The sequence below is a fragment of the Aethalodelphis obliquidens genome, unplaced genomic scaffold (genome assembly GCF_003676395.1).
Source record: "Aethalodelphis obliquidens isolate GAN/ISIS:26980383/991018 unplaced genomic scaffold, ASM367639v1 scaffold10, whole genome shotgun sequence".
NCBI lineage: Eukaryota > Metazoa > Chordata > Mammalia > Artiodactyla > Delphinidae > Aethalodelphis > Aethalodelphis obliquidens.
The window spans coordinates 9936975-9961370 of NW_020837954.1; the positions used below are offsets into that span (position 1 = coordinate 9936975).

Consider the following 24396-nt stretch of genomic DNA (forward strand, 5'->3'; position numbering starts at 1 on the left):
TTTTTGTTGTGGTACGCGGGCCTCTCACTGCTGTGGCCTCTCCCGTTGCGGAGCACAGGCTCCAGACGTGCAGGCTCAGTGGCCATGGCTCAGGGGCCCAGCCACTCCGCGGCATGTGGGATCTTCCCGGACCGGGGCACGAACCTGCGTCCCCTGCATCGGCAGGTGGACTCTCAACCACTGTGCCACCAGGGAAGCCCTCCAATAACCATTTTTATTACTCCTATTTGTGAACAAGCCCACGATATTGATTGACTTTACAAAATCTGTGGGGGGGTTTGCTTTTGCTTGGTCTTCTTAATTTGCACATGAAACCTAAAATACACATCTTTGAAGAAGAAGGGAGCTAACATCTTTGAAGAAGGAGAAGGGTGTTCATTTAGTGGACACCTAATATGTGTCAAATACCGTGGTAGGCACTTTGCATACATTATCTCATTTAATCCGTAAACAACCTGCTGAAGTGGGTGGTGATATATGTTCATATTTCAGGTAACCACATTTGTCTGAGATTTTTCTAACTGGCTCAAGGTCACACACCACCTAGGATATAACAGAAAAGTCCTATTTATAGAATGTTACCGTAGTGACTTTCTTTAATCCTCCTGATCAGAGGCATTTTGCCAGCACCCATTTCTATTTTGCTGCAGAGAGATTCTTAAAAATCCAGATTGCATTCAAATTGATATATTCCTTACTGCTTGTTAGGTATGTGCTACAAAATTGTCACAAACATTTGTATTTAGCCCTCGCGTGACTCTTTGGGTAAGGGGTTATTAACTCACTCTATAGATGAGGAAACCAAGACTGGAATGTCAAGTGTCTTGTTCACCAGCTGGCAGAGCTGAGACTAGAAATCAAGGTTTCTGTCTCCAAGAATTACGGTCTTCATACTAAACTATAGCTGCCTCCCCATCTTTAAAAGTACTCCTAAACACTTAGATGGAAAAACGTTGAGTACTACAAAGGACAGAGCTAGACCTCGGTGGAGATACTAACGGAAAGAATTTCTCTGTAAACAAGTGAAGTCATCAACTTCTGAAGGCACCATGTAGAGTTCATTACTCTTACTCTCAACTATGGTTTAAATTATGAAGAAAAAGGAGGTGGCAGCAGTGCTGCAAATGAATAAAAGTGAAATCAACCCAAGAAAATAAAGGTGCCCACAAAGTCCTGATCAGATTCCAAAAGGCCCAGGGTGAACTGTCTTTGAAGGAAGCAAAAGAGAGAAAAGCTAAGTGGAGCAAGTTGAAGGAGCCAAAAAGAGCATTTAGTATTTTCTTCTGAGTACTGAGGATGTAGTTTGTTTAAATGATATTTTTGAAATTCTAGAAAAAGTTGTCTTTCTCTCTTGCCACATAGAAAATTCAACCTTATTGAAGGTGAGGCAACTGCTTCTGTAAGACATGTTTCTTGGGAAACTGGGCTTTTTGTTCTGTCCTACACATAGCAGTTCTTGGCTTCTTTCGTCATTGGCTTAATCAAAATTCATTAAATAATGCAGGAGGAATATGAGGTTCTTCTTTCCTTTTTCAATTGCATATTCCAACAAATAAAAGGCACTTTTGTTTTCTCCAACTACTTGATATTCCTTTAGTTCACATCTGAGTATATTAATGATCTGTTGTAATACTTGCCTATGGGTATTTGACAGATCTTGGCTGCAAGGAAGACGTACTTATTGCTTTTGTGATCCAAGAGTTGCAGGGACTCCAAAAGCAATTCCAGGTATCTCCTCTATTTGTGACATTTTCAAAGCTTTTGTTTTGGCAGAGAGGACAGAGAAATTGGGGGCCCATGGGACCAGGAGAGAGCATTATCACTGATGCATGAAGTGAGGGACAATATTGGAGCATGAGGTGAGGGGAAAGCCTTAAATAGCTTCATACAGAAAAGGGGTCTTGTACTTTTTATAGCGTGTTTGTAATCCCATCTATATGGAGTTTTCTTTTTCATGTAGTTGGCAGGAAAGTCACTCCAGCAGTAGAGACCTGGATCTTAAGCAAGAATGATTTCCCCATTTACACAGTGGAGAAAACTAAGGAGGAGTGAGACTGCTCTGAAATAACGAGCCTATGGGACCAGCAGAATGAAGACTCTTCACAGTAGAAGATAAAGGATGGAGGTTTCAGGAGGACATGATGGCTTGATTTTAGATGTGTTTAGGCAGGTTTCCCTGTAGAAATACTTTTCTGAACTTGGATTGTAGATCATTATGTTGTTTGATCATCATCTAGGAGAACTTGTTCTAAAGTTGAAGTCTTCATTGACTGGATGGGCCACCACACCACGGAGCATCATTTTTGTAGGTTCAGGTTATAATAAAATACTGAATTAAAATATATGTTACATATTGCTCAGCTTTACCTAAACTCTGGACAGTTGTGTACCTTCTTTTGAGGGTTTTCCGTCTTTCTGTGTCTCATGGCTGTTGCTTGCTCCTTTCTCTCAGGGTATAAACATCCTTAAGTCACTTAAGAGAAAACATCTCTTCACCCTGGGCATTTCCAACTTCTCTACCTTGCCAAGCTTTCTTCCCTTATTCGCCTTCCTTTCACTTTCAAATTTCTAGAAAAGGAATTTATATAACTCGTGGTTTTCACCTCTCATTACTCCTCACTTGACAGCAGTGTCCCCACCCAAGGTCTTCAGTGCTCTCCCCTTGACATTTGACGTAGTTGATGAGTCTCTCCTTCCAGTGTTCTGCACTTCCTCTTTGTAGAACACCACTGCTTCTTTATCTACCTGCTGCCCCTCTGGGTGTTCATTCTCAGGTTCTTTGCTGGCTCCCCTTCCTTTCTGTAAATGCAGATGTTCCCCAGGCCGAGCCCCGCCCTCCCCTGGCTTCTATGCCCATCTGTATGACTTGCAGCCAAGTCTTCATCTTTGCCGAATCTCAACCAAAAGCCTCAAGTCTACTGGACATCTCATCTCAATGGGCCTGGCCTAAAGACACCTCCAGTTCAGGGTCGCATGTTCTAGTATTGTCCTTGTATAGGTAGTGATTGAAGCACCTATACTGTTTGCTAACCTAAACAACTTGAGTTCATGCTTGACTCTTCTTTTTCCCTTAATAGTCAGTCACAAAATTCTCTCAATCCTACCTCCGAAATACCTTTAGAACCAAACTCCTCTCTAGTCTTTCTAACTTATTTATTAGGATTAACTCATTATCATTTCTTGTCTAGACTATGCAATAGCCAGGTATTCATCTTTCCTCCAACACACACTTGTGCTCAAGTCCTTCCCCTACTCAGACTCTTCAAGTGGATCCCAATCTCTGTGTGTAAACTACAAACTCCTCTGCAGTGCTCGTGAGCCCAGTTGTGACTTTTTTTTGCCTATAGAGGTCTCCTGAAATTTCTTTCCCCACACGTGTAGGGGACTCACATGTCCTGCTGGCCTTGTGCCATTGTATGTGTTCTTCTCTCTACCTCAACCACTAATCCCTGGCTTGTTTGCCTGGAAAATTTCTCATTTCTAGCCCAAACATCCTCTTCTCTTTTACCTCTTTGAATTTCACTGGAGTTAGATGCTTCCTTTCCTGAGACCCTCCAAGTAAACCATTCTTTTACTACACTTTATATTTTCCTCTCCCCAACCTCTAGGTTCCTGGAGGATACTGGCTCCCTGCCCTTTCCTGAACCTGATAAGCTTCTCGCATCTCAGGGTCTTTATACTTTCTCTTTCCTTCACCTGGACAGCACATTACCCCTTCACCTTATTCGTATCTCTACTCAGATAGATTGTTGGAGAGGTCTTCCCTGACTTTCCTGTATTACACAGAAATACCTGTCACTTCTTGCCCCACCCCCCTTTATTTTTCTTCAGGCTGCTTACCGTGTTTAGATGTATGTGCGTTATTACTGCTGTTGTTGTTTTTGACTTCCCTACTGGAATGTCAGCTCTGTGCAGGCATGTGTTTCTGCTTTGTTCACTCTTCTATGACCTCGCACTAGAAGAGTGCCTGGCATTTAGTAGACCATCAGTGAATATTTAGAGGAACAATTGTATTCCATTCAACTAGCATATTACTAGACACAGAGCAAACACTCAGTAAAGGTTTATTAAAAGAATAAGCGTGGAGTATGCATTTGATCATGATAAAATAAATTCCCATGCCTGAACCTGCTCAACTGAAGAGACCAGTGGCTTCCTGGAAAAGGGAAGGAAGACAGCTGGAAGGCAAATAAAAATGACTGGCGAGTGGCAAAGTCCATTCTCATCAGAATGCTGGTTCAGTTCTTCAGTTCAGATTTTTTGGCAAGTGATGCAGATTCTTTTTCAGAAAATGTTGATTGATTGCACAGTTGTACCCACTTCATTTGCAAACCTTCATTATCTCTTTTTCCTTTCCTCCCTCTGTCTGCATTTAGAAGGGGAGGAGCAGTGTATAATTCCACAAAGCAATTTTTGTGAATAAACCAACTAACTGGCTGCTGCTTTCAGACTCAGAGTCCCACACAGAATACAAGTGTCTGCTTTAGTTGTGTGTTCTCTGACTGAGTCTCCTTGCATTCATTCATTTGGGTATTCATTTGATTACTTACTCATTCATTCAAGGAATCATTTGTTCAGTCCCACTAAGTGCCAGGCTGGTCCAGGATGTATGTGGATGCCTGGCTCTTGTCTAAAGCAAGAATTGTTGACATGAGGTCTATGGATGAGTATCAGAGGCTCTCTGGAATTTTTGTAATTGTATGCGCAAAGTTTGGTGTTTGAATATTGCCTTAGGCAGACAGTTTGCTTAAACATGTCTGTTATTCAAAGAAAGAAACATGTTAAGAAGCTCTGACAAAGAGAGGCTTGAGCTAAGCTGTGAATCTAAATAATAGGTCTTCAAATTAGGGGTTTTTTTCTCCTTGATATGTTTCATGGTGGTGATGAGTGTGAAAGTATATGCTTGTGTGTGTTCTTAATTTTAGGTCTGACAATGTTGTCAGCTTGTTTACTAATCTCTAAACTCCAAATAGTGTTCATTTTTCTTATTTAGTTTCTAACTCTGTGTAAATCAGAGCCTCTCTAGGTCCCCACGAGGCAGATGGCAATGGTGATGTAGACCTTGATCTGCTAACATAAGCAAGACCTAGTTCCCACTCAGTTAAAATTGATAATTGTGTGGGCTTTTGTTTATATGAAGTCTGAGAAGATGATGGGGTTGTAAGACGTGATTTTGGTTTCCAGTGGTGGTGGCTCTGTACATTTACCTAATCAAGTTATGTTGGAAGTGTTCAGCATCTTAAAACGAATGCCTATTACTGCTAGAGTAGGCCACGAGTGAATCTTCAAGAGAAAATTCAGTGGGCGGTTGCTGACACTCAGTGAATTGCTGGCTCTTTGCCCAAGTATGTGTGAAATGTTTGCACTGGTTTGAGGCCCTGATTGCAGTTGGCTCACAGGGTTTGTGGTGACACTGTAGATTTTATATCATGCCGCAGGAAAGACAGAAACTAGGGACAACATACAGAGAAACAAAATATTCCTAATGTTTTAGGAAATAATTCCTAAATATTCCTAATATTTAGGACAAAATAGCCCTAGTATTTTCATAAAAATTGGGATAAAGATAGTGATTTAGAAAGTCATCTTTGTCTCAGTTTCCGCTTTTCATAACATGGAGGAAAGAGCTGACATGTGCTGAGTGACTCCCATGGGCTAGAACTCTAGAGTGTTCATTTATTCACAGATATTTACTGTGCACCTTCTGTGTTCTGGGCCCTATTCTAACTGGTAGGGTTTCAGCAGTGCACAAAACAATTCCTCCAGCTTAGGAAGGGAACAATGCTAGTGGAGAAGAGAGACAACACGCAAATAAGTTCTAGGAGGAAAATAAAAACAGGGCAGGGGGATGTCACGTGTCCTCACAGCAGCTCTTCTTGACAGAGTGAGACATTGAGGTCCACAGAGCCTAATTTGTCCATGACCACCTGGCTAATAGAGATAAATGGAGGATTTAAAACTCGGTCGACCTGACTCCAGGACCCAAATCCTTTCCTCTGTGTGCAACCATTTCCCAATAATGTGATTCCTCCCATTGAACTCATGCAAGAAGAAGACAAGGATCATCTTGGGAAGGAATCGGATAGCCTACAGTAAGGGATCTGAGTCAGGACAGTCCCTTTCAGAACACCAAGGTGAGGAGATTGAGATTGGTTCAAGATGGCAGAGTAGAAGGGCGTGCACTCACTCCCTCTTGTGAGAGCACCAGAATCACAACTAACTGCCGAACAGTCATTGACAGGAAGATGCTGGAACTCACCAACAAGGATACCCCACATCCAAAGACAAAGGAGAAGCTGCAATGAGATGGTAGGAGGGGGGCAATCAGAATAAAATCAAATCCCATAACCGCTGGATGGGTGACTCACAAACCAGAGGACAATTCTACCACAGAAGTCCATCCACTGGAGTGAAGGTTCTGAGCCCCACACTAGGCTTCCCAACGTGGCGGTCCAACAACAGGAGGAGGAATTCCCAGAGAATCAGACTTTGAAGGCTGGTGGGATTTGATTGCAGGACTTTGACAGGACTGGGGGAAACAGAGACTCCACTCTTGGAGGGCACACACAAAGTAGTGTGCACATCAGGACCTAGGGGGAAGGAGCAGTGACCCCATAGGAAACTGAACCAGACCTACCGTTGCGGGGGGGTCTCCTGCAGAGGCAGGGTGTGGCTCTGGCTCACTGTGGGGACTGGGACACTGGCAGCAGAAGTTCTGAGAAGTGCTTTTTGGTGTGAGCCCTCCCGGAGCCTGCCATTAGCCCCACCAAAGAGCCTGTAGCCTCTAGTGCTTGGTCACCTCAGGCCAGACAACCAACAGGGCGGGAACTCAGCCCCACCCATCAGCAGACAAGTGGATTAAAGTTTTACTGAGCTCTGCCCACCAGAGCAACACCCTGCTCTACCCACCACCAGTCCCTCCCATCAGAAAGCTTGCACAAGTCTCTTAGATAGGCTCATCCACCAGAGGACAGACAGCAGAAGCAAGAAGAACTACAATTCTACAGCCTGTGTAACGAAAACCACATTCACAGAAAGATAGACAAAAAGAAAAGGCAGAGGACTATGTACCAGATGAAGGAACAAGATAAAACCCCAGAAAAACAACTAAGTGAAGTGGAGATAGGCAACCTTCCAGAAAAAGAATTCAGAATAATGATAGTGAAGATGATCCAAGACCTCAGAAAAAGAATGGAGGCAAAGGTCGAGAAGATGCAAAAAATGTTTAACAAAAACCTAGAAGAAATAAGAACAGACACCTAGAAGAATTAAAGAACAAACAGAGATGAACAATACAATAACTGAAATGAAAAATACACTAGAAGGAATCAATAGCAGAATAACTGAGGCAGAAGAATGGATAAGTACCTGGAAGACAGAATGGTGGAATTCACGGCTGTGTAACAGGATAAAGAATAAAGAATGAAAATAAATGACGACAGCCTAAGAGACCTCTGGGAGAACATGAAACGCACCAACATTCGCATTATAGGGATCCCAGAAGGAGAAGAGAGAGAGAAAGGACCCGAGAAAATATTTGAAGAGATTATAGTCAAAAACCTCCCTAACACGGGAAAGGAAATAGCCACACAAGTCCAGGAGCACAGAGAGTCCCAGGCAAGAAAAACCCAAGGAGAAACATGCCAAGACACATAGTGATCAAACTGATAAAAATTAAAGACAAAGAAAAATTATTAAAAGCAACAAGGGAAAACTGACAAATAACATACAAAGGAACTCCCATAAGGTCAACAGCTGAATTCTCAGCATAAACTCCACAAGCCAGAAGGGAGTGGCACATTATATTTAAAGTGATGAAAGGGAAGAACCTACAACCAAGGTTACTGTACTGGGTCAGGATCTCATTTGGATTTGACGGAGGAATGAGAACCTTTACAGACAAGCAAAAGCTAAGAGAATTCAGCACCACCAAACCAGCTCTACAACAAATGCTAAAGGAACTTCTCTAAGTGGGAAACACAAGCGAAGAAAAGGACCTACAAAAACAAACCCAAAACAATTAAGAAAATGGTGATAGGAACATACATATCGATAATTACCTTAAATGTGAATGGATTAAACACTCGCTTTAAAAGACACAGGCTCGCTGAATGGATACAAAGACAAGACCCATATGTATGCCATCTACAAGAGACCCACTTCAGACCTAGGGACACATACAGACTGGAAGTGAGGGGATGGAAAAAGATATTCCATGAAAATGGAAATCAAAAGAAAGCTGGAGTAGCAATACCCGTATCAGATAAAATAGACTTTAAAATAAAGAATGTTACAAGAGACAAGGAAGGACACTACATAATGATCAAGGGATCAATCCAAGAAGAAGATATAACAATTATAAATATATATGCACCCAACATAGGAGCACCTCAATACATAAGGCAAATGCTAACAGCTATAAAAGAGGAAATCGACAGTAACACAATAATAGTGGGGGACTTTAACACCTCACTTACACCAATGGACAGATCATCCAGACAGAAAATTAATAAGGAAACACAAGCTTTAAATAATACAATAGACCAGGTAGATTTAATTGATATTTATAGGACATTCCATCTGAAAACAATAGATTACACTTTCTTCTCAAGTGCACACAGAACATTCTCCATTATAGATCACATCTTGGGTCACAAACTAAGCCTCAGTAATTTTAAGAAAATTGAAATCATATCAAGCATCTTTTCCAACCACAACACTATGAGATTAGAAATAAATTACAGGGGATAAAACGTAAATAACACAAACACATGGAGGCTTAACAATATGTTACTAAATAACCAAGAGATCACCAAAGAAATCAGAGAGGAAATCAAAAAATACCTAGAGACAAATGACAACGAAAACATGACAATCCAAAATCTATGGGATGCAGCAAAAGCAATTCTAAGAGGGAAGTTTATAGCAATACAATCCTAACTCAAGAAACAAGAAAAATCTCAAGTAAACAATCGAACCTTACACCTAAAGGAACTAGAGAAAGAAGAAGAAACAAAACCCAGCGTTAGTAGAGGGAAAGAAATCATAAAGATCAGAGCAGAAATAAATGAAATAGAAACAAAACAATAGGAAAGATTAATAAAACTAAAAGCTGGTTCTTTGAGAACATAAACAAAATTGATAAACCTTTAACTAGACTCATCAAGAAAAAGAGGGAGAGGATTCAAATCAAAAAAATTAGAAATGAAAATGGAGAAGTTACAACAGATACCACAGAAATACAAAGCATCATAAGAGACTGCTACAAGCAACTCTATGCCAATAAAATGGACAACCTGGAAGAAATGGACAAATTCTTAGAAATGTATAACCTTCCAAGACTGAACCAGGAAGAAATAGAAAATATGAAGAGACCAATCACAAGTAATGAAATTGAAACTGTGGTTAAAAACCTTCCAACAAACAAAAGTCCAGGACCAGATGGCTTCACATGTGAATTCTATCAAACATTTAGAGAAGAGCTAACACCCATCCTTCTCAAACTCTCCCAAAAAATTGCAGAGGAAGGAATACTACCAAAATCATTCTACAAGGCTACCATCACCCTGATACCAAAACCAGACAAAGATACTACCAAAAAAAGAAAATTACAGACCAGTATCACTCATGAATATAAATGCAAAAATCCTCAAAAAAAATACTAGCAAACAGAATACAACAACACGTTAAAAGGATCATACACCATGGTGAAGTAGGATTTATCCCAGGGATGAATGGATTCTTCAATATACGCAAATCAATCAATGTGATACACCATATTAACAAACCAAAGAAGAAAAACCATATGATCATTTCAATAGATACAGAAAATGCTTTTGACAAAAATCAACACCCATTTAGGATAAAAACTCTCCAGAAAGTGGGCATAGAGGGAGCCTACCTCTACATAATAAAGGCCATATATGACAAACCCACAGCCAACATCATTCCCAATGGTGAAAAACTGAAAGCATTACCACTAAGATCAGGAACAAGACAAGGATGTCCACTCTCACCACTCTTATTCCACATAGTTTTGGAAGTCCTAACCACTTCCTAGTCCTAGAGAAGAGAAAGAAATAAAAAGAATACAAATTGGAACAGAAGAAGTAAAACTGTCACTGTTTGCAGATGACATGATATTATACATAGATAATCCTAAAGATGCCACCAGAAAACTACTAGAGCTAATCGATAAAGTTGGTAAAGTTGCAGGATACAACATTAATACACAGAAAACTCTTGCACTCCTATACACTAACAAGAAAGATCAGAAAGATCTTTATTAAAAATTAAGGAAACAATCCCATTCACCATTGCAACAAAAACAGTAAAATATCTAGGTATAAACCTACCTAAGGAGGTAAAAGACCTGTAGTCAGAAAACTATAAGACACTGATGAAAGAAATCAAGATGACACAGACAGATGTAGAGATATACTATGTTCTTGGATTGGAAGAATCAATATTGTGAAAATGACTATACTACCCAAAGCAATCTACAGATTCAATGCAATCCCTATCAAATAACCAATGGCATTTTTTACAGAACTAGAACAAAAAATCTTAAGATCTGTGTGGAGCCACAAAAGACCCCAAATAGCCAACACAATCTTAAGGGAAGAAAACAGAGCTGGAGGAATCAGACTCCCTGACTTCAGATGATACTACAAACTACAGTAATCAAGACAATGCGGTACTGACACAAAAACAGAAATATAGATCAATGGAACAGGATAGGAAGCCCAGAGATAAACCCCCGCACCTATGGTCAACTTATCTATGACAAAGGGGACAAGGATATACAATGGAGAAAAGACAATCTCTTCAATAAGTGATGCTGGGAAAACTGGACAACTACATGTAAAAGAATGAAATTAGAACACTTCCTAACACCATACACAGAAATAAACTCAATATGGGTTAAAGACCTCAGTGTAAGACCAGACACTATAAAGCTCTTAGAGGAAAACATAGGAAGAACACTCTTTGACATAAATCACAGCAAGATCTTTTTTGACCCACCTCCTAGAGTAATGGAAATAAAAACAAAAATAAACAAATTGGACCTAATGAAACTTAAAAGCTTTTTCACAGCAAAGGAAACTATAAACCATACGAAAAGACAACCCTCAGAATGGGAGAAAATATTTCCAACAAATCAACAGACAAAGGATTAATCTCCAAAATATATAAACAGCTCATGCAGCTCAATATTAAAAAAACAAACAACCCAATCAAAAAATGGGCAGAAGACCTAAATAGACTTTTCTCCAAAGACGACATACAGATGGCCAAGAGGCACATGAAAAGCTGCTCAACATCACTAATTACTAGAGAAATGCAGATCAAAACTACAGTGAGGTATTACCTCACACCAGTCAGAATAGGCATCATCAGAAAATCTGCAAACAACAAATGCTGGAGAGGTTGTGGGGAAAAGGGAACCCTCTTGCACTGTTGGTGGGAATGTAAATTGATACAGCCACTATGGAGAACAGTATGGAGGTTCCTTAAAAAACTAAAAATAGAACTACCATATGATCCAGCAATCCCACTACTGGGCATATACCCTGAGAAAACCATAATTCAAAAAGACACATGCACCCCAATGTTCATTGCACCACTATTTACAATAGCCAGGTCATGGAAGCAACCTAATGCCCATTGACAAATGAATGGATAGAGAAGATGTGGTACATATATACAATGGAATATTACTCAGCCATAAAAAGGAACGAAAGTGGGCCATTTGTAGAGACGTGGTTGGATCTAGAGACTGTCATACAGAGTGAAGTAAGTCAGAAAGAGAAAAACGAATATCATATGTTAGCGCATATATGTGGAATCTAGAAAAATTGTAGAGATGAACCGATTTGCAGGGCAGAAGTAGAGGCACAGATGTAGAGGAGAAATGTATGGACACCAAGGGGGGAAGCAGTGAGGGAGTGGTGGTGGTGTGATCAATTGGGAGACTGGGATTGACATGTATACACTAATATGTATGAAATGGATAACTAATAAGAACCTGTTGTATAAAAAAATAAAATAAAATTCAAAAAAAAAATGATACATGCATCCCTATGTTCATAGCAGCACTATTCACAATAGCCAAAACATGGAAACAATCTAAATGTCCATCGACAGATGAATGGATACACAATATGTGGTACGTATATACAATGGAATAGTAGTCAACCATAAAAGAAGAAATGAAATAATGCCCTTTGCAGCAATATGGATGCAACCAGCGATTATCATACTAAGTGAAGTAAGTCAGAAAGAGAAAGACAAATACCATGTGATATCACTTATATGTGGAATCTAAAATATGCCACAAATGAACCGATCTATAAAACAGAAACAGACTCACAGACATAGAGAACAGACTTGTGGTTGCCGTGGGAGAGTGGGGGAGGGAGAGGGATGGACAGGAGTTTGGGGTTGGTAGATGCAAACTCTCACATTTAGAAAGGGTAAAGAACAAGGTCCTAATGTATAGCACAGGATATAATGTATATCAGTATCCTGTGATAAACCAGAATGGAAAAGAATATTAAAAATGTATGTATGTGTATAACTGAGTCACTTTGCTGTACAGCAGAGATTGGCATAACATTGTAAATCAACTATACTTCAATAAAAAAAAGTAAAGTTATTCTTAAAAACAAAAAAAAAAAACCTCCAAGGTGTTAGGACAGTCCATCTGGTGATGGGGTTACCTCACACAGTGCCAAGCTGTCTTCTGTGGTGTAGGTGTGCACTTCAGGAACTTTGACTCAGGCAGTGCAGGAGGTCGAACAGTGAAGTTAGGGTTTGCAGACAGAGCTGAGCGGAATTTGACTCTCCTGGGTGCAGTCATGTGACTGCATGATTAAGCTGTAGTGCTGAGCCCCAAGAAGTTGATGTGGTAGTGGGGTACCCAGCCCTGCAAGTGTCTGTAGGAGTATGACAATCCATTGGGGTTGCAGCTTAAGGAAAAGCAAGCTGGAGGTGGCCAGATGGCGAGCCTGGAACCTTGCACACGCAGCTATGTTAATGTGAAATGGTTCTTGCCTCTGTGTCCAACCAGTGGATCCCAGGGTCTTGGTTGTCATAGTTCACTGTCTGCGTAACCTCAGCCTTCACACCACAGTTCCAGCAGTACCCCTATCCTGAAGCCTTTCCTGCCTCCACTCTCCCTGCCCCCATCCTGAGTTGAGAGTCGAGAGTCCCACATTTATTGTGTTTTGTTCGTTTGCTTATGTATCAGTCTTCCCACTAGATTCCAGTCACCTGGAGAGCCAGGACAGTGCCTTTTCATTTTTATATTCACTGACAGAGTGCCAAGCAAGAAGTAGAGCTCAGCATATTTTGCGTGGATGCTTTTAGCTTTCTTCTGCTGACATATAAAGAAAGCATTCAGAAATGGAAATGGGAACCGGGCTTACATCACTAGCTCCTAGGCCATTGAGGTTAATATCTTCGATATTATAAATGTTTACTAAATTTCGGATAAGTAGATATAATACCGTGGCCTGAGATAGTTGAGCTGTGGAAGTGGATCAGTGTGACTTTTCAGTAGCAGGTGCGATTATCATCACAGCATCTCGTCCTTTGGGCCAACAGCCCACTACTTCATGGAAGTATTTATGTTGACTACTCTTTTGTCAGAAAGTCACTAAAGACACTGCCGAGCATTGATGTGGTCCAAGAGTGAGCTAGCAAGCGAGAGAATGTGAATATGGCTGAATATATGAATGGGTGAACAGGAGAAAGAGGAGGAGAAAGGGACAGAGACGCTGCCTTCTTTCTACCTCGGAGACACAAGCTACTTCCTGCAGAGCCAGTGTTTCTCAGCTCCCTGTCGTATCACTGGCCTGGGAAAGCCTAGAGGATGGATGGAGCATTAGACTGGAAGTAATAAAGTTGCGCCTGACTTACCTCACTATTTGTAGCAGATGTTACAAATGTCATAACATGAAGCTTTGGGATCAGACTTGGAAAAAAAAAATCAAGATAACAGCTGTGGACTTTTTCCTTTTATCAGTGAGTGCTGACTGACACCATACAGATTCAGTGATAATCTCCACTCCCTTCCTACTGGGCAGAATCATGCCACTGACAGTCTGTGTGCCACTGAGGTCAGAAGGGGTGACAGTTGTACAACGGCACTCAACTGAAAGGCTTTTTTAAGACAGTTTGCAAAATGAAAGTATAATAATCCTTTTTTTCAGCCCCTGCTGAGGGGACCTACCAAATCTAAGCCCCATTAAAAATTTAAACTTCTCAAAAACATTTCTAGCGTATCATTGGAGGAGGTCATTTCTACCAATTAAAGGACAAGTAGCCAACTTTGCCCAGTTAGTGCTGCATTCAAATCCCAAATTAGATGCGTCCTCTCTAGCTTTCCCTTTGATAGCTATGGTCAGAATGTGCTTGCTGTCTTTCTGTGAATGGTGCCCTTAATCCATGCGATCCCGTGGTATTCCTTCCTCACATACACAGAGTAGGTAATTTGTAGAAGGTTGTCATGGGAAGAAAAGGAACGAGAACAACAGCAACAGCAAGAAAAGAAGCAGCTCAGAGCTAGAGCTTGCAGATGGTACTCAAGGGACAGAGCACCTTCCCACATCAGGCACGTGTTCAGGCTCTGAGCCCGGGCTGGTGTCTGCACTGCCCACTCCCTGTGGCCCACGGGACCCTTCTATCACACAGGACTGCCTCGCTCAGTAGACTCTGTGTTGGTCATCTTTGTGCTCTCAGTGCCCAGCAAAGTGCCTGCCATGTAGTGAGGTTCAGTACGTGTTTGCTGCGATAGCCCTGAAGCCAGAATAAACTCGTTGATATCTTCTTGCTGAGTTCACGTTAGATAAAAATCAAGACCCCCTGCCACTCCAAGTTTCTCCTAGTCTGCATTCTTCATTCTCGAGTCTCTTTATAACTGCCTCACTCTTAAAACTTCCCCAGATGGAGAGGGAGTGCAATTCATGATATCCATATCTCTGCTGGAATCCAAAGACAGGAGTTAGTCAGGGTCTATTTTTTTATCTTTTATTTATTTTGTAAATACAAAGAGGAAATTTTCATTTCCTTCACTGTGTAAAGGGAATTAAATAGTTAACTTTAAACTTTGCATCCAAAGCAACCCCTGTAGCATCAATTTGTTGAAGCCAAGAAATATATTCAGAAAAGGCTTGGAATTGTGTTTGGACTTCAAGTCCTTTAAAAGTGACTGTTTTTTTATATCCGTTGTTATGGAAATGATGAAGAAAGTTAAATTGGAATGATTACTACGTACCATTTTCAGAAAGTCCTGTTTGGATTTGCAACAGTTACTTTGAAGTAGCAAGAAATAAAGCATGCCTTCATCTATTAGTCCAATCCTGCCCTTACACCTCCATGCACCTCTTGAGGATTCCCCTCATGTGCCCCACTCCCCAACCTTCAGCCTAGACTGTGGATCACGCCTGTATGTTCCCGAGGTTTCTGTTCTCAGAGATGTTGACTGTCAGGGCTTCATCATTCCCTCAGATGCTGTCACTCCAAACAGCAGCTTAACCCATTGCCTTAAGAATTTCATTGTCAAGGGGAAGTTTGAGTTCCCTCAAGAAGAATGTTAACTACTCTGTAGCCCGTGTAGGGTAAATATAATAGCTCCTATAGTAACTTCCAGATTGTCAGAGAATGGCTATTCCTCTTTCCTCAGCTACAGATGAAGAAATAACTGCTTTGGTAAGTCTCATTTCCTTCAGTGGAAAAGCAAGGCAGGTGGGCAAAATGACTTTTTTTTTTTATTAATAAATTTATTTATTTATTTTTGGCTGCATTGGGTCTTCGTTGCTGTGCGTGGGCTTTTCTCTAGTTGCGGCGAGTGCAGGCTACTCTTGTTGTGGTGCGTGGGCTTCTCATTGCAGTGGCTTCTCTTGTTGTGGAGCACGGGCTCTAGGCTTGTGGGCTTCAGTAGCTGTGGCTTGCGGGCTCAGTAGCTATGGCTTGCGGGCTCTAGAGCGCAGGCTCAGTAGTTGTGGCGCGTGGGCTTAGTTGCTCCACGGCATGTGGGGTATTCCCGGACCAGGACTCGAACCCGTGTCCCCTGCATTGGCAAGCGGATTCTTAACCACTGTGCCACCAGGCAAGTCCCAAAATGACTCTAAAATGGAAACTCAGTACTAAAAAGAAGTCCCTGTAATTTGTACAAAAACCTTTTCAAGACTTATTAAAGTAATACTTGGGTGCTATTTCACTTTTAGACAATTTTGCCATTTTGATGGAGAAAAGTTTTGTAAAGAAAAGTTTTCAAAAATATGTGAATGCTACTTAGTTCTTCAGAAGATAAGAAGCGCGTGATAAACACATCCTTGTTTAAACAGATCTGTTTGAATGTTGTGTTTGCCCTTAGTTTGTACTAGTTGAAGCCATACAGATAGGCTTTTTGGGGAAAAGCAGACATGGTTCCTTCTTCTTAAGTTCAGCAATTCACTTGTAAATATTAATACTCTCACAGTCATATCACCCTTAATGCTTTTCCCTAATATATTCAATCCATACTTAAAATGTGGGAGAAATTTAAATGTGTTGCATCAAAGAATTTTTTGAATCAGCATAAGACTTCTTAGAGTTTCAACTATTTTAATAGATTAAATACCTCTTTTGTCTACATGGCTAATATAATGTGTTAATGGGTTTGGGGTATGAATTATTAAGATGTATTTTTTGATTTTTAAAAATATTCTAGATATGAATTTAAAAATAAACCCAAACCGTACTATTTTTGAATATGGGAGGTTTTCCTTCTTACATTTAATGTTAATCTAACATTCAAATGCCGGATTAATAATACTTGTCCATATTTCTCTTCTCTGGTCTTCAGTTATCCTGTATTTTAAGTGGCAAAAAACTAATCTTGGTTGAAAGTACACTGTAAAAGCATTGTTATTCTTTGTTTTCAGATATTTGCATTATGCATTGTGTGGAAACTCCACATATCCTGCTTTTGACAATAGAGTTTCTGTTTTAGTGCCGCTGTATAGGTTAAGCTGGTACCTAACACTGGTTATTTGAGTGTATCATCTCCATCCCAACCTGAAATTCCCCCAATGTTTAGGGCATGCACAAACAATGAGGAATTTAGTGTTGAAAGGGTACAAATTGTGAATCTGGGCAGTAGGCAGAGCTGTGAGAATGAGTGTCAGAATGAAGAATTGGTCCCATAGTCAATGAAGGCATATAAATGTTTATTTTATATAAAGGGAAACACACACGCACACACAACTGCATACCTCATAAACTTCTAAGGCTCCTGGGAAAACCCTCCCTGGCTTCATTTGCCCTACAGTGAGGGAGGCTAATTGACATTCTTCAAAGGAAATCCCTTTTCTTCTCTTTGGTAGCCATGGAAAGACTCATTAAGCATTCTGTACTCCTTTCTTTCCCAGACCCTGACTTTGCTTAGCCCAAGTGCTAAAGCCCAGGGAGTGATGTCGGGATTTCATTAAGCATGCCCTTCAGTCCTCTCTTCCCCCAAGCTCAGTGTGGGAACAGAGCCTTGCCCCTTAGATGACAGATTCAGAGGGTACCCATAAAGCTTGCCTTTTTACTCGGTGGATGATTTTACTCTTGAAATAGCACCTGCAGAATGTTAAGGCTACATTCACCCATCCTGCCATTCCGCTCCCCATGGAGGGAGAGCTGGATGAGAAAGTAGCTGTAAAATGGTCTTCCCTATCTGCTAATGACAACTTTTTCCAAATAAAACAATCTCTTGGAAATCCTGCCTCACGATGTCATACTCTACCTTTGAATATCTTTTTCAAGTGATCCCTGAAATAATGAGCCCCTTTCTCTCTCCCTGCCTGTGGTTTACCTTCCCACTGTGAGCTGTGCTCGTGAGGAGCTGGGGCAGTGCCAGCTTCTCTGGAAATGGGGGTGGGGAGGGTTAGGAGGAAAAGGGCAATGCAGGACACAAGGCAAGAAGGGCTCGTGACTTTTCCCTCTTTCATTATGTGTGTCCACTGAGCTGTCCTGTTTCTGTTTTGTAATGGGTTCTTATGTGGCAAGCTGACCTTTTGGCTGAATAGGTCAAACTCCCACCGAGCAATAATCCTCAGCCTTCCTGGTGTTTGTGCATCCCCGAAGGTGACAGGCACTGGTTAGGAATATGACTGGGAGTGTGTGGTACATTTCCCCAAAGAGGAATTGTCTTTTACTGCACTTAATTAATTCTCAAAGACTACCTCACAAGGTTATGTGGAAGAGTCTAGATTAGAGTATTTTTGCTGACGTTGTTGAGGGACAAAACTAATTTTTCAGATACATATTTCACATTGGGGCTTCCTTCTGTCTTCCATTTTTTTAATGAGAGAAAGGCCAAAGGCACAATCCTAATGATTCATCATATCATTTTAGAATTCTGAGACAATCAGAATTTCTTTAGCTGATTTTTAAAAATCTTTCTCCCTATATATCTCTTCCATTTAAAGTCTCTTAAAACTCTAGGTGTTTTATTTCTAACCCTTGAAAAACATGAGATGATCATGTTGTGGTCTTGATAATGATATGCTGGGCCTAGGTTTGTTTTGAATTGCTTAAAATTTTCTTGTGGAACATTTATTAGGTCTTATAACACTAGTTACTCTACAGTAGCTAGCGGTTTTCAGTGTCAAATAGTTACTCAGTAAATGCTGAGTGGAATTTGAATTACTATATCACTATAGCTTGATTTTTTTTTTCTTTTAACAGTTTATATAACCTGTTCAGTTTATACAACTCTCACATCTCACTGTCAGTGACTTAAGAGATATAATCCTCACAGATAATGGGATTATGTGTTCCATTTATTTAGCAATGTGCTGTGCATTTTTTTAGTTAATTTAGTGTTCTTTAAATTTCAAACGCAGTGTCTTTTAATTGAACAGACAAATGAATGAAGTGTCCGTAGATCAGATAAAGCATTGACCTATTCAGCAATAAGAAGTACGCAGTGTGTGTGGGCTACCAACTGGTTTTAGAAACGGTCAACTTCCAAAATAAAACAATCTGAGAGAGCTTCATAAGCAATGTATTACTTTTCTGAGAATGATGAGCCTCACTGAGGAAATGCCTCTTTAGTTTTTCTTTAAGCACGAATGATAATCCGTAAACACAGTGACATTAACACAGAGGAACAAAATAACTGTTTGCATCGTTCCTGAGTTATCAGATTATTGTCTAAATACTCAAAATACCAGATGTGGTAGGATGAAAAGTACAAGATAAAAAGTACATTATTTAACATCTATTCAGTTACCAATAATGCTACAGTCAGAGCTGGGCTCCTACTGGAGGCATAATGGACTCCTGTTTAACATATTTATGTTGGTTGTAAAATTAGGAACTGTCATTACAGCCCCATATCACCTGCATAAGTGCAAAACATATAAATCAAGAGACGTTCCAGTGCCATAAAAATGCCATTGAAGAGAAACGCATGAAACCACTTACAAGATGCTTGTATGTCATGCTAGCATGTACTAGGATGCACACTCAGATTTCTAGAGGGTCGGAAGAACAAAGAAAAATAACTATGCAGGAAGGACTCATGGATAGAAGAGCTGATGAAGGCATGTGGGATCCCCAGGCTGACTAAGGAGCTTTTAAAATAAAATTCCTAATTATTTATGCATTTGCAACATTTACTTAGAGAACAGCTGAGCCCTAAGTTGAGGAAAGGCAGGAAAAGAAAGGCCATCAATGGACAGGCTTAAATAACCCCTGCAGGACCCCACTGTAGTCACCTGTTTCCGTGCTTCTAGAGGGCAGTTGTTACTGGAGCATGCTTCCTGGGCCTTCTAGTAAATAAACGTGCTCCTTTCCTTTCCTGTGATGTTTTAGGGTCCTCTGTAGGTTGGTGGCTGTTGCTCTCTTGCCCCACTCTTAATCCAGTTCTTTGGAGAATAGTCTGTGTTCTCTAAGATCAACCCATTTCTTCTGTGAGGTACAATGGTTTATTTTGAACTTCATAATTGGAAGTCCTGAAATGCCCCCAAATTATGAACTATTAATAAGGAGCTTTCTGGATCCTAATTACTGCCTCAAAAACAGAGTGGACACTTTTGAAGTTTTTCAACACCCCCCTTCTGCCTCCCCAGAGCTCCCCTCCCCACAACAATCTTAACAAAAAAAAAAGAACTGCAGATTTTATTCATGTGGGATCATTCACACCAAGCTACCATAATGTGCAATTAACACTCTAGAAACTGAAAACAGTATTCAGCAAGACAGCTGCATTATCAAAAATGCCAAAGGAGTTTTGAAGGCAGTAATGTGCATGTTAGAATAGGAAATTAATCAGAAATGCCACACACCCAGTAGTACTGTCTTAAGTACATCTTAGATTAAAAATTTAAAAATCATATGTCTATGCTTACAGTAATGATTAGTCTTAGGATAGAAAACTGATTTTTCTATTTTAAGAATATTAGTTGTGTGTTTTGCTTCTGAAGCAAATGAAGAATTTGGAATTGAGATCTTTAAGATCCCTTCCAACTGGAATATTCTTTGATAATAATCACTCTTCAATTATATTTTATAAATTTTCCCATTGAAAATAATGTCCCTTTTATTTCTTCTGGCTAGTGATAATGATACTTACCACTCATGCTATTTTCAAAGTGCCTTTCAGACCTGGCAGACATTAGCTTGCAATTGCAGGGGTAAACTGCCTATTTTGCACAGCACAATAATCATAAGTACATTTATATTATAATCCCTACTAAGCTAGGGATCCAACTGACTGACTTAGTAACTGAAACGAAGCAGAATTATCCCAGCAGCATTTTGCTGGAATTTTCTTGTCAACTAGCTGAAAGTGTTTTGAGAAGTAAGAAAGTAGGGGATTTGATTTTATTTTCAATTTATAGTGTCTAGGTTTGAGAGAATAGAGGTTTGTCATACAATTTTTAAGAAAAGCAGGAAGACATAAGGAATGTACGTGTTGGAAATATGGAAAAGTTCTGAATATTTTTGTTCATAAATTACTGGAAAGCAAATTGATTTTTATGTTTGAGAACTTTTTGAAACAGGGAAAAGAGCCAGAACAGATTCAAAAGCAAATTGTGATCCCATTCCAAAAAAAAAATTGTAAAGAGAAGGCCCTCAATTTTGGATCCCCAAATATCATGCATTAAGCTCTTTTGTTAGGGGTTGGGAGGCCCTTCGGGTGTATGTGCCCGCAGATAGCACATGTAGGGTATGCCAGGAAGAGAAAGACAAACTATAAGTTAGTAGGAGAACAGAAGTATACAGATAAGAAAACAGTCACTGACCTGCAAGACACATGCTGGGCAAGCATCCACCTGGGCTCCCTGTAGGTCCTGTAGGAATAGTTACATGTGAATATTCAGTAAATATGAAATCCAGCCATCCTGAGACACTTAACACTAGTGCAAACAGTCATTAATGAGACTCTCTTAGCCGACATGTTGTGCTTATTAAATTATGATAAAGTTATTGCATTAGAACATTTAAAAAGTCCTGTTTGCTTTTTTCTAGCCTAGAGGATATTAAACATTCAGGTTTCTCTGGGAGGAAAAGGCAATATGTATATGCTTTAAAAATAACAATAGCTAAATTTTAAGAAAAACAGTTTACCAATTTATTTTAAAAGAGTGCGAACATTCATATTTGTTTTGTTTTTTTGCTCCAGTGTAGGAAAAATAGTTCAAAAAGGAAAAGAAAATTGTTTTAAGTCTGGATATGATTTTTAATGTTTGTAGAAGTTGATATTCTGAGATGGAAATTCACCCTAGGCTCTGACTTTGCTCAAGCAGCTCAGAACCAGAGTTAACACTGGGTTGTGTTTCTCTCAGATCTCTTTGATATAGTAGCTGTCTAGTGATACAGTTACAGAGAAATGAAGCTGAAGGTGTAAATCAGAGCCCCAACTTAATTTTTTTTTCTTTCTTTCTTTTCTTTTCTTTTTCTTTTAAGTTATAGGTGCACAGCGAAGGAGAAGCCCCAGTGCACTGGCCATTGAAGTATTTGAAGCACATTTGGGAAGTCACATTTTGCAGGTACCTTTAAATGAAAAAGAAACTTGCTTGTATTTTACTAAGAAAAACCCATATGTTTAGTCTTTTTATAAAAATGTCTTTTATTGCAGCTATGTATATGACTGTTGCTATTTTATCTTGGAATTCTGAAATTCTTATGAATTTATATTTTTCTTTTTAGAAAGCCATCCCTTGAGAGCATATTAATGAGAAAGGGAGGGCAAGTATTATTTGTGCTATAATAATTGAGATGAATTGCACTATTCAGTTGATGCACAATGTATAGTAGCTGGCTGTTCCCAGAATGATTGTGTGTGCTGCATTTGTAAGTGGACATATGCGTGTGTCTTTGGAGCTATATATTGTTTTTGGAAGAGCAAAGAAGTTTTGTTGTGAAAGTAGTGTGACATTTTTATGTGTTGTCAAATTTCAGTTGTTCTTTGCTTGAGTTTGTATTCATAAGTGCTTCCAGTCCTAATGTTTGTTTCCCCAGATAACAGTCTCTGACAGGGTGAGATGTTAGAGTACATTTTTAAGTAAAAGGAGACAAATAGTAATAATTTGATTTTTTTCCAGTGACTTTCATGACAAATAAATGTGAGGGTGGCTAGGGTGGACCTGTAGTTATTTACTCTTGGAGAAAATTGATCACAAACTTAGCACCTCACTTACTCAAAACTTGTTCTCTTAAAACTTTGCCATCAATCTGACCCATCTTCCTTAATCCTCAGGGTAATTGTTCTACGTTGTTTCTGTTTCCAGGATAAATGTTGCCCTTGCCAAAGCTTTTCTTCTTTACCATGTAAAATACATTTTTAACGTGGAATTAGAGAAACAGACACATGTGGGATGTTTAGGCATCTTATTTGAAAAAGATGGTTATGTTTTTCTTAGATGAGATTTGGGGTAAAAATAAAGCTAAACTCCAGATTCCTGTCCATTCAGAGTAATTTTTTGTTTAAAAAAAAAAGACCTCTGTGGTGCTTTCATTTTCTAGATAGCCAAAAGTAGTACTGAATCTACCATATTATTTCTGACAATATGTACCTTAGAAAACTGCTATCATCACATGTCCGTGGTCAAATTAGAGTGGCTCTCCTAAATGGTTCCTTGGCTGGCAGCTTCAGTATCACCTGAGACACTTGTTCAAAGGACAAATTCCTGAGCCTCTCCTGGACCTAGTAAATCAGGATCTTCAGGGTGAAATCCAGGAATTTGTTATTTTTAGTAACCCTTTGAGATAATTTTGATGTTTTATTAGGTCTGAGATGTCACAATTCACATTTGCAAATTTAAGGCCCTGAAAAGTCTTACTTTATTTTTTTTTTATTTCGATATTTCTCATTTCTCCCCTAATATCTGTTAACATCCCATAGAACTGATGTTTCTTGAACTACACCTTGGGAGATGCTATTCTGTTGTGCACATAAAGTTTTGAATTACCTTTGCAGTAGATTAGGTTCGGGGATACAGAGAGGACATTTCTTTCTAAAACTTTGAATTTTTATTTCCCTCTTTTCTGTGCATTTTTGTGCATAATCTCCTTGATAAGTTTTGTATGAGTGATGCCATATATACCACTGTCCCTCTGTATTTGTGGGGGATTGGTTTCAGGACCCCTGTGGATACCCAAATCTGTGGCTGCTCGTGTCCCTTATATAAAATGGCATAGAATTTGTGGATAACCTACGCATGTCCTCTTATATACTTTAAATCATCTCTAGATTACTTGTAATACCTAATAACATGTGAATGCTATATAGATTGTTGGTAGCATGTGGCAAGTTTAGATTTTTCTTCGTGGAGCTTTCTGGATTTTTTTCGAATATCTTTGATCCGTGTTGGTTGAATCTGTGGATATGTATGGCCAACTGTACATTGTTAGATTCTGATGTGATCCAGGATGACTCCTATTTCTATTCTGATGCAGTCAGTGCATAAGACTTTGTCAGTGAGAGAAATGGTTCAAACAGTATTCTATCATCCTGTAAATGCTCTCTGGAAATCTTGAGTTCAGTGTTCTGTAGGGAGGTGGACTTAGGAGCTGCAAGAATTTGAAACTAATTTAAAACACAAAACTTAGGAATTTGAATGGAACATAAGCTCAGTGAGAGCAATGTAGAGTTATAATATAGGATGGCTGTCCCCAGTGCCAGTTCAACACTGGACTCCATTGAGAGAGCAGAGGATCTAGATGAGGCTGCTGAGCTCTTTGGTTTGGTCACACCTGCCTTAGACAACACTCTTCAAGAGAAACATAGACAGCTGGATGTCATTTGGAGTGGAATAACTAGATGTGTTTGTGAACTAGAAATCGTGTCACATGAGGTGTGGCAAAGGGCTTGGTGAAGCTACGTGTGGAAAACACGTGGCATAAAAAGGACAT

At 39.7% G+C, this 24396-nt stretch overlaps 1 protein-coding gene across 1 annotated transcript in view; it reads left to right on the top strand.

The window, feature by feature from the left end:
• The window catches only part of NPAS3 (neuronal PAS domain protein 3), a 609463-nt gene that overhangs the window by 143427 nt on the left and 441640 nt on the right, over positions 1-24396 (top strand). The window contains exon 3 of the mRNA XM_027111729.1: positions 21949-22031. Within this exon, the coding sequence (XP_026967530.1) occupies positions 21949-22031 (83 nt within the window). The remainder of the gene's footprint in view (positions 1-21948; positions 22032-24396) is intronic.